Source organism: Canis lupus, chromosome 4 (genome assembly GCF_048164855.1).
Source record: "Canis lupus baileyi chromosome 4, mCanLup2.hap1, whole genome shotgun sequence".
Taxonomy (NCBI): Eukaryota; Metazoa; Chordata; class Mammalia; order Carnivora; family Canidae; genus Canis; species Canis lupus.
Genome location: NC_132841.1, coordinates 72,117,199 through 72,129,923, shown reverse-complemented (window position 1 = coordinate 72,129,923; position 12,725 = coordinate 72,117,199). Strand labels below are relative to the sequence as shown.

Below are 12,725 nucleotides of genomic sequence, written 5' to 3'. Positions count from 1 at the left end.
AATGGCTCTAGACTTGACACAGATTTAAGAGAAATAACAATCAAATTCAATGAGTGAACCAACTGTTTAGATTCTGATTTGAATGACCCAATCTGTAAAAAGATTTTTTTTTTTAAAGATTTATTATTTATTCATGAAAGACAGAGAGAGAGAGGCAGAGACACAGGCAGAGGGAGAAGCAGGCTCCATGCAAGGAGCCTGATGTGGGACTCGATCCCAGGACTCCAGGATCACGCCCTGGGCTGAAGGTAGGCGCTAAACCACTGAGCCACCCAGGGATTCCCTGTAAAAAGATATTTGTAAGACAGAAATTTCAAATGGTTAAGTATAATGATGACTTATTCAAAGAAATGTCCATCTTTTAAAATTTCATTTAAAAAATTTTATTTTCTTATTACTTAATTTATTTTAAGGCAGACTGTCACATGCAGTGCCTCATTTGGATGTCTGGAGCCTCGGAAGCTTGACTAACCTACTTCTACAAATGGACCTTGAGAGCTCAATTGGAGGTTCTAGCAGGGAAGCACAGTTACTCCTATACCTTCTATCAGGGAAAGTCATCCTCTTTGAGCACAAAGCTTTGGAAAGGACACACATGGAGTGGTAAGGGAGAAAGGGGATACCCGCCTAGCCAGTCAGATCAGCTGAGTCAATCTTGGTGATCAATGGGGGTGATAGCTGTCGTGGCCAGATCACCAAAGAAATACATAGTAAAGTATATAAGAATGAAATAACATGATGTCTAGGATCATCTTTAAAGTAATTTCTTGGGATGCCGGGGTGGCTCAGCGGTTGAGCGTCTGCCTTTGGCTCAGGGCATGATCCTGGAGTCCTAGGATCGAGTCCTGCATCCAGGATCCCTGTGTGAAGCCTGCTTCTCCCTCTGCCTATGTCTCTGCCTCTCTCTCTCTGTGTCTCTCATGAATAAATAAAACCTTTAAAAAACTAAATAAAATAAAGTAATTTGGTAAAGAAAAAGAATAGATTAATGAGTTGATAAAACCTTGAAAATACTGAATACGAATAAAGTGTGTATATGGGGATTATAATGTAGTATTTATTTTTGCGTATGTTTAGAAGTGTTCACAATTAATAAAAGGTAGGAATACATTCCCCCCCAATGGCCTAACATTTAAATGAATGCAAATTACTATTATATTTAAAAAGGATTCAAATGAGGATGGCAAGAGAAATATAACCCATTCATTTCTCACAACAGTAAACATCTTTCTTTAAAACTAAGAATGTGGGATCCCTGGGTGGCGCAGCGGTTTGGCGCCTGCCTTTGGCCCAGGGCACGATCCTGGAGACCCGGGATCGAATCCCACATCAGGCTCCCGGTGCATGGAGCCTGCTTCTCCCTCTGCCTGCGTCTCTGCCTCTCTCTCTCTCTCTGTGACTATCATAAAAAAAAATAAAAAATAAAAAAAAAAATAAAACTAAGAATGTTTAAGTCATTGGACTCTTTGAAATTACATGCAAAAATTTTGTGGATGCATCTGTATGCATTCTTTGAGGGTGGGAAGAAAGAGTTTTTGATCAAATTCCCCAAAGAATCTGAAATCCAAATGAAGATTATAATCTACTGTTTAAAAAGGTATTTCTGGTAAAGATTTTATTCACATACCAAGATAAAATTCTCACATACTGTAAAAACTTGTGGTTTTAACAATGCAGATCCCTCAGTTTTCATGCTTTAGTGCAATCTTCCATTAAGATTTCCATTAAGAAGATATTAACTTCGTTGTAACCTAAATGCTTCCCCCCAAAAGTCCCCTCCCAAACACAAGGGTAAAACTAAAGCCCACTCAAAAGAAAACAAACTAAGCACAGCATTAACAGTATACTCTTAAGGGAAAAGAAATCTTACCTTTTGAAGTTCTCCTACAATGACAGTGAATTGATGTTCACAAAGAAGTTTCCATAAAGCCAGAGCCTGGTATGATTTTCGAACCAACTGCTGGATTGCCTGAAGTGAAACCTTTTCACTCAGTTGAGCCTCTAATTACAAAATACAACTAATGAAGTTTTATAAAATGACATATGGTTCTGTTTTAAATAAAACAACACTTTAACTTGAAATAAAAAATAATAGTTAAGGCTGAAATCCTCATTGATCTCCCTCCCTCATCATAGCCAACCATGATCATGACTTGGTGAATTCATGCTTTTACCCTGTCATTATGTGTATGTGTTTCTGTATGTCTGTCTGTGTGAATGTACACATAAACAACAAAAATACTATTTTTAAATTATTTACATGTTTCCCATCCAGTTGTATTTTCACAGGCTATTTATATTAATAAGTGTAAACCAAGTATATTTAAATTGCTAGATATATTCCATCATAATCTAGTATAAATTATTAGATATGTTCCATCATGTAAGTATACCACAAATAGGTCCATGTGCCACCTTAAGGACATTGATATTGTCTCCCATGCTTTGCTACTAAAACAATAGTGCAATGAACATCCTTAAAAGACTTCTAAAGAGCACCATCAGATTTCTCTAGGACTATGTTCCTCAAATCTGGATTAAGATAAATTGGTGGGAAAAAAAAAAAAGTAAACCCGCAAGTCACAAAATCAATTCAGTCATGAGAGTTCTTTTTTCTTCTTAAAAAGGAAACAGGGGCAGCCCAGGTGGCTCAGCGGTTTAGCGCCACCTTCAGCGCAGGTGTGATCCTGGAGACCTGGGATGGAGTCCGACATCAGGCTCCCTGCATGGAGCCTGTTTTTCCCTCTGCCTGTGTCTCTGCCTCTCTCGTCTCTCATGAATAAATAAAATCTTAAAAAAAAAAAAACACAAAAAACAGAATTGGGGTGCCTGGCTGGCTCAGTCATTGGACCATATGAGACTCGATTTCAGGCTTGTGAGTTCAAAGCCCCACGTTGGGCATGGAGCCTACTTACAAAAAAAAAAAAGAGGAAATATAAAAAAGTAAAATATTAGAGTATAAAACAGGTACTTATTCCCTATAATTTTGTTTCAGTTGTATATGTATGCTTTCAAACATCAGGGTCATAACATAAAATGTATTTCTCACTACAGAGAAAAAAGTCTGATAAAGACTGCTACATGATATATCCTTAGAAGTGAAACTATTGGCTATCAATATATATGCATTTTCAGCTTTATAAGATATGATCAAATTGCTCTCCAAAGTAGTAATTTCAGTGTACACTGCCAGCAATTTGAACCCTCTTTTGTTTTAATCCTTACCAATGCTATTGTCAGGCTTAAAAGACCTTACTGAAGTACAAATAGTAATGAAAAAATGTTTATAAAATAGTAAACAGAAAACTAGACTTAACAAGAAGAGACAAGAGTAAATGGCTGGGTCTTAATTAGCAAAGTTCTATCAGCCAGAATAATTGGCTCAAGTAGAACACAAAAAATTCTTCAAAAAAAAAAAAAAAAAAAAAGAATGGCAGGCCATTCTTTAAGATTTAAGATTTATTTATTTATGACAGACATAGAGAGAGAAAGAGAGAGACACAGGACGGAGGGAGAAGCAGGCTCCATGCTGGGAGCCCGACGTGCGACTCGATCCCGGGACTCCAGGATCTTGCCCTGGGCCAAAGGCAGGCGCTAAACCACTGAACCACTCAGGGATCCCCATCAGGCCCAATTTAAACAATGATTATTATTCCAAATTATTTCTAGAATAATTGATGATTATAAGTTTTCTATTACTTTGCTCTTTCCTTGGTTGCTACTATTTACAATAGACCAAAAAACACAATAAAAATATTGACTGACGTTTTTAACTCTATAAAATGGCGTGTCACTAATCATTAGGAAAATGCAAATCAAAAACCACAATGAGATACCACTTTGTACCCAGTAGGATAGATATCATAAAAAAGAGAACTGTAACTAGTGAAGACCTGAAGAAACTCAAATACTTTGTGTACTAACTACTAGTAGAAATGTAAAATGGCACATAGAAAACAGTGTGGCGGTTCCTCAAAAATTAAAAACAAAATACCGTATGATCCAGCAATCTATTTCTGGCTATGTAACAAAAGAACTGAAAGCAGAGACTCAAATTTATTTTGTTTACCATGTTTATAGAAGAATTATTCACAATATCTCTAAGGTGGAAGTAACCCACGTGTTCAAAAACCCAAGTGTTTTCTCTGCTTTCATGAAAAAACAAAACAAAACAAAACCCCAAACCAGCATTCAGTGTTGTTTTGCAGCAAGCCATTATAGAGATAGCATGCACCTCACCAAACTCCTTCCCCAGAAACCACACACATCACCTTGGCATCAAGCACCACAACTTTAAAATGTGTCTATGAGCATCTGTGCTTTAACACTAAATGTGTCCTAAGATGGGGTGTCTGGCTGGCTCAGTCGGAAGAGCATGCAACTCTTAATCTTGGGGTTGTGAGTTCAAGCCCCACAATGAGTGCAGAGAGTACTAAAAAAAAGTAAATAAATTAAAAAAAAATGTTTTGAGGAACAGAGAAAAGCCTAAGAAAGGTTATTTTCTGGGGTCTGGGAATGTTCAAAAATTTTTCCATATAAATTAATGGTAATTACTTCCTGACTTTATGCCATTTTGGCTTATGAAAGGTTTCACAGGAACACTCTACTTTCATATAGCAGGAAAAACCTGTATAGACATACAATGGAATAGTCTTAAAAAGAAAAGAAATTTGGAAATTTATATATATATGTTTGAGGTATACAGGTAGTCAAATTCAAAGACAAAAAACAAAAATGATGACAGTTGTTAGGGGCTGGGGCAGTGGGGGAAATGAAGAGTTATTGTTTCATGGGTACAGAGTTTTATAGGAAGATGAAAAACGTTCTGGAAATGGATAGTGGTGATGTTTGCACAACAATGTGAATGTAGTTAAAATGGTAAATTTCGGGATCCCTGGGTGGCGCAGCGGTTTGGCGCCTGCCTTTGGCCCAGGGCGCGATCCTGGAGACCCGGGATCGAATCCCACGTCGGGCTCCCGGTGCATGGAGCCTGCTTCTCCCTCTGCCTGTGTCTCTGCCTCATTCTCTCTCTCTCTCTGTGACTATCACAAATAAATAAAAATCTTAAAAAAAAAAAAAAAAAAAAAGGTAAATTTCGGGGATCCCTGGGTGGCGCAGCGGTTTGGCGCCTGCCTTTGGCCCAGGGTGTGATCCTGGAGACCTGGGATCGAATCCCACATCGGGCTTCCAGTGCATGGAGCCTGCTTCTCCCTCTGCCTATGTCTCTGCATCTCTCTCTCTCTCTGTGACTATCATAAATAAATAAAAAATAAAATAAAATAAAATGGTAAATTTCATATTATGTCCATTTTACAATTAAGAGACTCATTTGAAATATGTTTTCTTGTATAGAAAGGGAAAAGAATTAATGGGCTGAAAGTTATGGAAATATATGAGATCCACATTGCCTCACTTTCCCAACCACACTGATGTTAATAAAAAATATCTGTATTACCAAAGAACTAGATCCTTTTGAGAAATGTCCACTGTTTTCTATTCTATAAATAAAACTCTTTATTGGGGTCACGTACAGTCAACTGATCAGAAGGAGTAACTTACCATGAAACTTCCTTTGCAGTTCCTGTTGCATCTGCTGAGTATTTCCATTTTCAGGACGCATGAATCCTATCAGCCTCTGCTGCACTTTGGCAGTTGTGCTGAAACATATTCCAGAATGTATATTGTGCTTTCAACCATTTTACTGATATACAATTCACGTACCATACAATTCAACCATTTAAAGTATGTAATTTAGTTTTTTGAAATATATTCACAGGGCTGTGCAATTATCACAATCTAATTTTGGAACATTTTCACCCACTCCCTATTAGCAGTCAATCCTCATCTCTCCTGCCCTTACCCTAAGTAACTGCTAGCCTACTTTCTATCTCTTTAAGTTTGCCTATTCTGAATATTTCATATAAATGAACTGGAATACACTGTCAATATTCTTTTCCTCTGTAGAATAGTGAAATAATCACTGGTCAGTCAATGATGATTTAAACCTGAAGCATTTTAATCTTCTGGATGCTTAAAGTTTCTATTTGGTTTTCCTGATGTACATTTTGTTCAGAAAGGCCGGATAAATGGTTGCTTCTTTCTCTTTATCTGCCAAATTTAAAAGTAATGAATTGAGGGATCCCTGGGTGGCGCAGCGGTTTGGCGCCTGCCTTTGGCCCAGGGCGCGATCCTAGAGACCCGGGATCGAATCCCACATCGGGCTCCTGGTGCATGGAGCCTGCTTCTCCCTCTGCCTCTCTCTCTCTCTCTGTGACTATCACAAAAAATTAAAAAAAAAAAAAAAAAAAAAAAAAGTAATGAATTGAGAGGTGCCTGGGTAATTCAGTTAAATGCCGTCATCAGCTCAGGTCATAATCCTGCGGTTCTTGGATCAAGCCCCTCACTGGGCTCTCTGCTTGGCGGAAGTTTGCCTTTTCCCTCTCCCTTTGACACTCCCTCTGCTTGTGCACTATTCCAAAGTAAATAAACAAAATCTTTTAAGAAAAAAGTTATGAGTGGAGTTTCTAGCATCCTTCAAAGATGAGCAGTATTTTGGTTTCAAGTTATATAATAAAATCCACCTTTTTCCCATATGAGAAAATTTAATTCCCAACACTCAGTAAAAAAAGACACACTGAAGATATTATGGTGAAATTGTTAAATATTCAGTAATAAAGCCAAAAAGTTAAAAAAAACTTCAAGGTAGGGCAGCCTGGGTGGCTCAGCGGTTTAGCGCAGCATTCAGCCCAGGGTGTGGTGTGATCCTGGAGACCCAGGATCGAGTCCCACGTTGGGCTCCCGGCATGAAGCCTGCTTCTCCCTCTACCTGTGTCTCTGCGCCTCTCTCCCTCTCTCTCTCTCTCTCTCACATCTCTCATGAATAAATAAAATCTTATTTAAAAAAAAACAACTTCAAGGTAAACACAAGCCATTTATAGAGTAAAGAGAATCAGAAAGTCAATGCACTTTTCCTCTGCAATATTAAAGCTTAGGGAAAAAATAGAACAAACTGTAAATGAAGATCTGAGAGAAAATGACTATGACCTTACAATCCCATGCTCATTAGGCAATAGAAAGGGGTGAAATAACTGATTTATGCTGCAACATGGATCTAGAAAATGAACCTCAAAATAATGCTAAGCAAAAAAGCTAGATTCTAAAGATCACAAATTATGTGATTCCATTTATATAAACTGTCAAGAATAGGCAAATCTAGAGATAGGATAGATTAATAATTATTTGGGGTTAAGGAGTTAAAATGACTGCAAATGGACAAAAGAAATGTCTTTGGGTTGCAGAAAATGTTCCAAAACTGGATTTTAGTGATGGCTGCACAATTTTATATATTTACTAAAAGTCAATGAACCAAACATTTAAAATAAGTGTATCTTGAAGAATAATAAATTACATCTTCAGAAGCTATTAAAAAATATTTAGTGCGACTAATGTTGCAAGCATGAAAGGTTGGTTGAAACTAAAAAAATCTGTTAATAAAGGAAAAGAAAATCTCTGCAAAATGCAGACATTTGACAAACTCCAATACTCACTTTATGTAAATATTCAATAAAACAAAAATGGATGAGTACTTTCTTAGGATGATTAACTATGTAGGCATGTTTTTGTTTTTGTTTTTTTGAAAATATTATTTATTTGACAGAGAGACATCATGCAAGCAGGAGGAGCAGTAGGCAGAGGGAGAGGAAGAAGTAAGCTCCCCAATGAGCGGAGAGCCTGATGTGGGGCTTGATCTCAGGACCCTGAGATCATGAACTGAGCTGAGGGAAAGCACTTAACCAACTAAGTCACCCAGGCACCCCTGTAGGCTTGTTCTTAGAAAACACTACAAGCTTTCCCACTAAAGTCAGGAATAAGATCTGGATGTCCACTGTATCTTCACTACTATTTACCACTGTGTTTGGAAATATTAGCCTATACAGACAAGAAAAAGAAACTACAGCTGGAAAGAAAAGGTAAAACTCTCTATTTGCAGATGATAGGACTACATATTTGAAAAAAAAAAAAAAAAAAACCTCAATGAAAAAACTTAACTAAAAAAGAAATCAGTAAAGTAACAGGGTATAAAATTAACAGAATTGCAATTATAACTGTAAAATTCAATAAACTGCTAAGAAACTATTAACAGAAGAACATAATGTTAAAAAAAAATATTCCAACTAAAATTCCAGATAATTTCCAGAAAGGATACTGATGGGAAAAAGGAAAGATAATAGTTTCTGTACAATTTCAAAGGCTGATGGAGATGTGAATTTTTCAGAACTGAAAACTAACTGCTAGAGAAATAAAATCATATATAAAACTTCTAAATCTGTGTTTGGGGTAGGGAGAGGTCTGATTCATCCAGTAAAATAAAGGGATGGGGAAGGAAAGAAAAAACACACAGCAGAAAGCACAAATTCAGGATAGTGAGAATAAGATCAAACATTAAACTAATCCCAATTATGGGACAATTTATGGTTAAATGAACTGTCAAGAATAAAGATAAACTCTTAAAGTGGGTTAACAGGAGAAGGGAGAGATCAATTTATATGTTAAGATATACTTTAGTGTTCCAAAGGCTCAAAATAAAGAAAACTGATATAACTTTCTCAGGAGACAACTAAATACTACACATCAACATTTTAAAAAGTCCTTAAACCGGGATCCCTGGGTGGCGCAGCGGTTTGGTGCCTGCCTTTGGCCCAAGGCACGATCCTGGAGACCCGGGATCGAATCCCACGTCGGGCTCCCGGTGCATGGAGCCTGCTTCTCTCTCCGCCTGTGTCTCTGCCTCTCTCTCTCTCTCTGTGTGTGTGACTATCATAAATAAAAATTAAAAAAAAAAGTCCTTAGACCCACTAATTCTACTTCTCAAAAAACTCATCTGAAGATTACTAAACAAGTACACAAACATGTATAAAGAGGAATAATCACTGTACCTTGTTCATAACATGAAAACACAAAACACTGCAATGATTAGAGTTATACCATTAATTGTTTGCATATAAATAATGGGAAAACATGCAGCCAATATAAAAATTATTTATCCCACTGACTTGGAATACTCCAAAAGATAGAGTATATACAACGTTTTATAAAAGTATGCCTACTTACTTTCTTTTTTTTAGATTTTTAAAATTTACTCACAAGAGACACACACAGAGGCAGAAACTTATGCAGAGGGAGGAAAACCAGGCTCCATGCAGGGAGCCCGACATGGGACTTGATCCCGAAACTCCAGGATCACGCCCTGAGCCCAAGGCAGACATTCAACCACTGAGCCACCTAGGCGTCCCGCCTACTTAGATTCTTTAGCAGTTTTTTTTTTCCTAATTTTTTTGTTTTTATGTAGGGAGAAGACCTAAGGTTTGAGCAGCAGGAGAAAGATACAATGTCGATTACGGGGTCACAGAACAGTCTCTGTCCCATTGAGTGACAGCTGCCACTGGCACCATCTCAGGGCAAGGATGCAATCAAAGGTTTTCTTTCAGCACCAGCTACCAAATCCTGGCCCCACTGTCAGGGGAGGACCTGTGAAAGTGCTATATTTGCAGTTTTAAAGAAATTTATTTATTTATTTATTTGATTTTATTTATTTGATTTATTCATTTATGAGAGACAGAGACACAGGCAGAGGGAGAAGTAGGCTCCATGCAAGGAGCCTGATGCGGGAGTCGATCCCTGGACTCCAGGATCACGCCCTGGGTCAAAGGCAGGCGCCAAACCGCTGAACCACCCAGGGATCCCTATTTATGAATTTCATAAAGTTTACACTGTTATACTTCAGATCATAAATTTTCTGTGCAGTGAAATCTTTACAAAAAGCCCAAGTTACTTCTATAACAAAAAATTCAACCGAAACATGTCACACAAAAACTTTTATAGGTACGTTCACACCAGCATTTTTCATAGTAATCAAAAAGCAAACACAGCCCAAATGAGTGACGCCGGATGAACTGAAAAATGAAACAAACTACTGGTATTACACATTAAAACATGTGAACCTCAAAAAAAAAAAATAAATAAATAAAAATAAAAAAATAAAATAAATAAAACATGTGAACCTTGAAAATATGCTAAAGGAAAGAAGCTAAAACCAAAAGGCAATGCTTCGAATTAAATAAAAGATCAGAATATAGAGCCATAGAGACAGACAGGTCATAATTAGACTATGTAGTAAATTCCTTTCTTATGTTTATTAAAGTATAGCAATTATAGCTGCCAGGGACTGGAAGGGAAATGGGGAATGCTATGGACTGTGTGTTTGTGTCCCACCATATTCCTATTTTGAAGTCCCAAATCCAAAGTGATGATATTAGGAGATGGGGCCTTTGCAAAGTAATTAGGTGTAGATGGGTTGATGAGAGTGAAGCCCCCACGATGAATTTGGTACCTTTACAAGAAGTGACCAGAGAGTTTGTCATCTAGTTTTCTCTGCCACGTAAGGACACAGAAAGAAAGCAGCTGTCTGCAAAGAAGGAAGAGGGTCCTCACCAGAAACCAAACATCCTGGCCTCAGACCTCCAGCCTCCAGAACTGTGAGAAGTGTTTGTTGTTTAAGCCATTCTATGGTATTATTGTTATTGCGGCCTGAACAGGGACTGACTTCTAAAGGGGAAAGGGTTTCTCTTTGGCATGAAGAAAATGTTCTGGAATTGGATAGTGGTGATAACTGCATAACCTTATAACTATACTAAAAACCACTGAACTAAATATTTAAAAGGATGAATTTTATAAGATGAATTACATCTCAGAGAAAAAAAGGAAAAATAGGCAAATAATTTTGTTTATTCTTACTTTGGATTTCCTAATGGTCCTCCTGCAAATTGGGAGTTTCTGTCTAGAAATTCTTGCAAACCCTTTAGTTCTTGTAGCACTGACTCCAGAAGTTGGGAGGGAACGCTACTTTCAATCTGTAAGAAAAAGAGTATTTTCAAAAGCTTTAAAACACTGAAAAAGTGTATAGGCAAAAAAAATATATATAACTGAATATCAAATTTCAATTTTTAAGTACCTTATCTTCATAAACAATAATTATTTATGCTTGATGAAGAGAATAAAGGGCTTAATAAGAACATCCCTCCTGGCCTGCTCTAGTTTGTTTTAGGCATAATTTACAGACCGTAAAACACATCTTAAGTGAACATCTTGATAGCTTTTTATGTTTTACTCCAGTTACCACCCAGACCACAATACAGAATATTTCCAACACCGAGAAATTCCCTAATGCTCCTTTCTAGTCATTAGTCATCTCCCAGGTAACCTAAAGTTTGATACATTCACACCAGCATTTTAGCTTTGCCTTAACTCCGTAATTTAGCTTTGCCTGTTCTTGAGCTTCATATAAGTGGAACCATATATCATGTGAAGTAAATGTATTCTTATTCTTAGATATGTGAACTTTAAAAGTATTAGAGTTGAAAAAATATTTGGTATCTCTCAGACTTAAAGAAAAAAAGCTTTAAAACATTCATATTTCACATTAAAAAATTTTTACTACCTGAATTTATAATACAAAGTTTTACGGGATCTATTCTTAAAGCACTCTAGAAAGTACTAATGCATGGAAATTAGTACTGCGTCTGTGGAGTTTGGGAATGTATAAGCAAAATATAAAATAGTAGCTTTGAGTAATATTAAATTTTAGGACTTAATTTGTTTAGCCCTCACAACAGCCTTAAGATGGAGATGTCTTATTATTCGCATCTTATAGTGAAGTATCAGACTGAACTATTAAGAAAATTACTCATCATTTATAAAGTGACAGAGCTAGGACTTCATCCAGGGCGAGGAGGGTTTATTGGACATGTACACAAAGGAATAATCATTGCATTTTGTTTATAACACCAAGAAATGTGAAACAATCTATTTATACAATACCATAAACTAGTTTTACACCAACAAAATACATTATACAATACACTTACTGCAGTGATCTCTCTGTTGCCACTCTTGAATACTCTCTCCACAACTAAACTAGCATCCCAGATATTGCTGAAATAAAAAAATGTTTTAATGATTATACTGTATAAACAAAAATAATTAGACTATGTAGTAAATTCCTTTCTTATGTTTATTAAAGTATAGCAATTATTTCATTTAACACTTTATGAAGTTGGGCAGCCTGGGTGGCTCAGCGGTTTAGTGCCTTCAGCCCAGGGTGTGATCCTGGAGACCCAGGATCGAGTCCCACACATCAGGCTCCCAGCATGGAGCCTGCTTCTTCTCCCTCTGCCTGTGCCTCTGCCTTTCTCTCTTTCTCTCTCTGTCTCTCATGAATAAATAAATAAAATCTTAAAAAAAAAAAAAAAACACTTTATGAAGTTATCTGAAAGAACAGAATACAAGAAAATTTCTAAACCTGATATACCTCATTATTTCACATAATGAAATACTGCTGAGAAAAAATCAAGACTAGGGGCAATGAATTGTAAACAAGAAAGTTTATAACGCAAAAACAAAATTATAAAGGAGTTTTGCACTGTTTCACATTTTTTTAAAGACTTTATTTATTCATGAGAGAGACACACAGAGAGAGGCAGAGACCTAGGCAGAGGGAGAAGCAGACTCCATGCAGGGAGCCCGCTGTGGGACTCGATCTCGGGACTCCAGGATCATGCCCTGAGCTGAAGGCAGATGCTCAACCACTGAGCCACTCAGGCGTCTCACTGTTTCACATTTTAAGCAAATGATTCAAATGAAAGCATCCATCTCAAGTCTAAGACAAA

The 12,725-nt window shown here is 37.0% G+C and overlaps 1 protein-coding gene and 1 non-coding gene across 2 annotated transcripts in view; both read right to left on the bottom strand.

Moving 5' to 3' along the window:
* Positions 1-12,725, bottom strand: part of NUP155 (nucleoporin 155) — a 68,453-nt gene that overhangs the window by 21,813 nt on the left and 33,915 nt on the right. Inside the window, exons 19-22 of the mRNA XM_072824834.1 lie at positions 11,925-11,991; positions 10,795-10,910; positions 5,560-5,657; positions 1,871-2,001 (exon numbers count right to left, since the gene is read on the bottom strand). Of these exons, the coding sequence (XP_072680935.1) occupies positions 1,871-2,001; positions 5,560-5,657; positions 10,795-10,910; positions 11,925-11,991 (412 nt within the window). The remainder of the gene's footprint in view (positions 1-1,870; positions 2,002-5,559; positions 5,658-10,794; positions 10,911-11,924; positions 11,992-12,725) is intronic.
* Positions 9,416-9,543, bottom strand: LOC140632805 (small nucleolar RNA SNORA30/SNORA37 family). The gene has a single exon (XR_012030490.1). It is a non-coding gene; the product is annotated as a small nucleolar RNA SNORA30/SNORA37 family (small nucleolar RNA).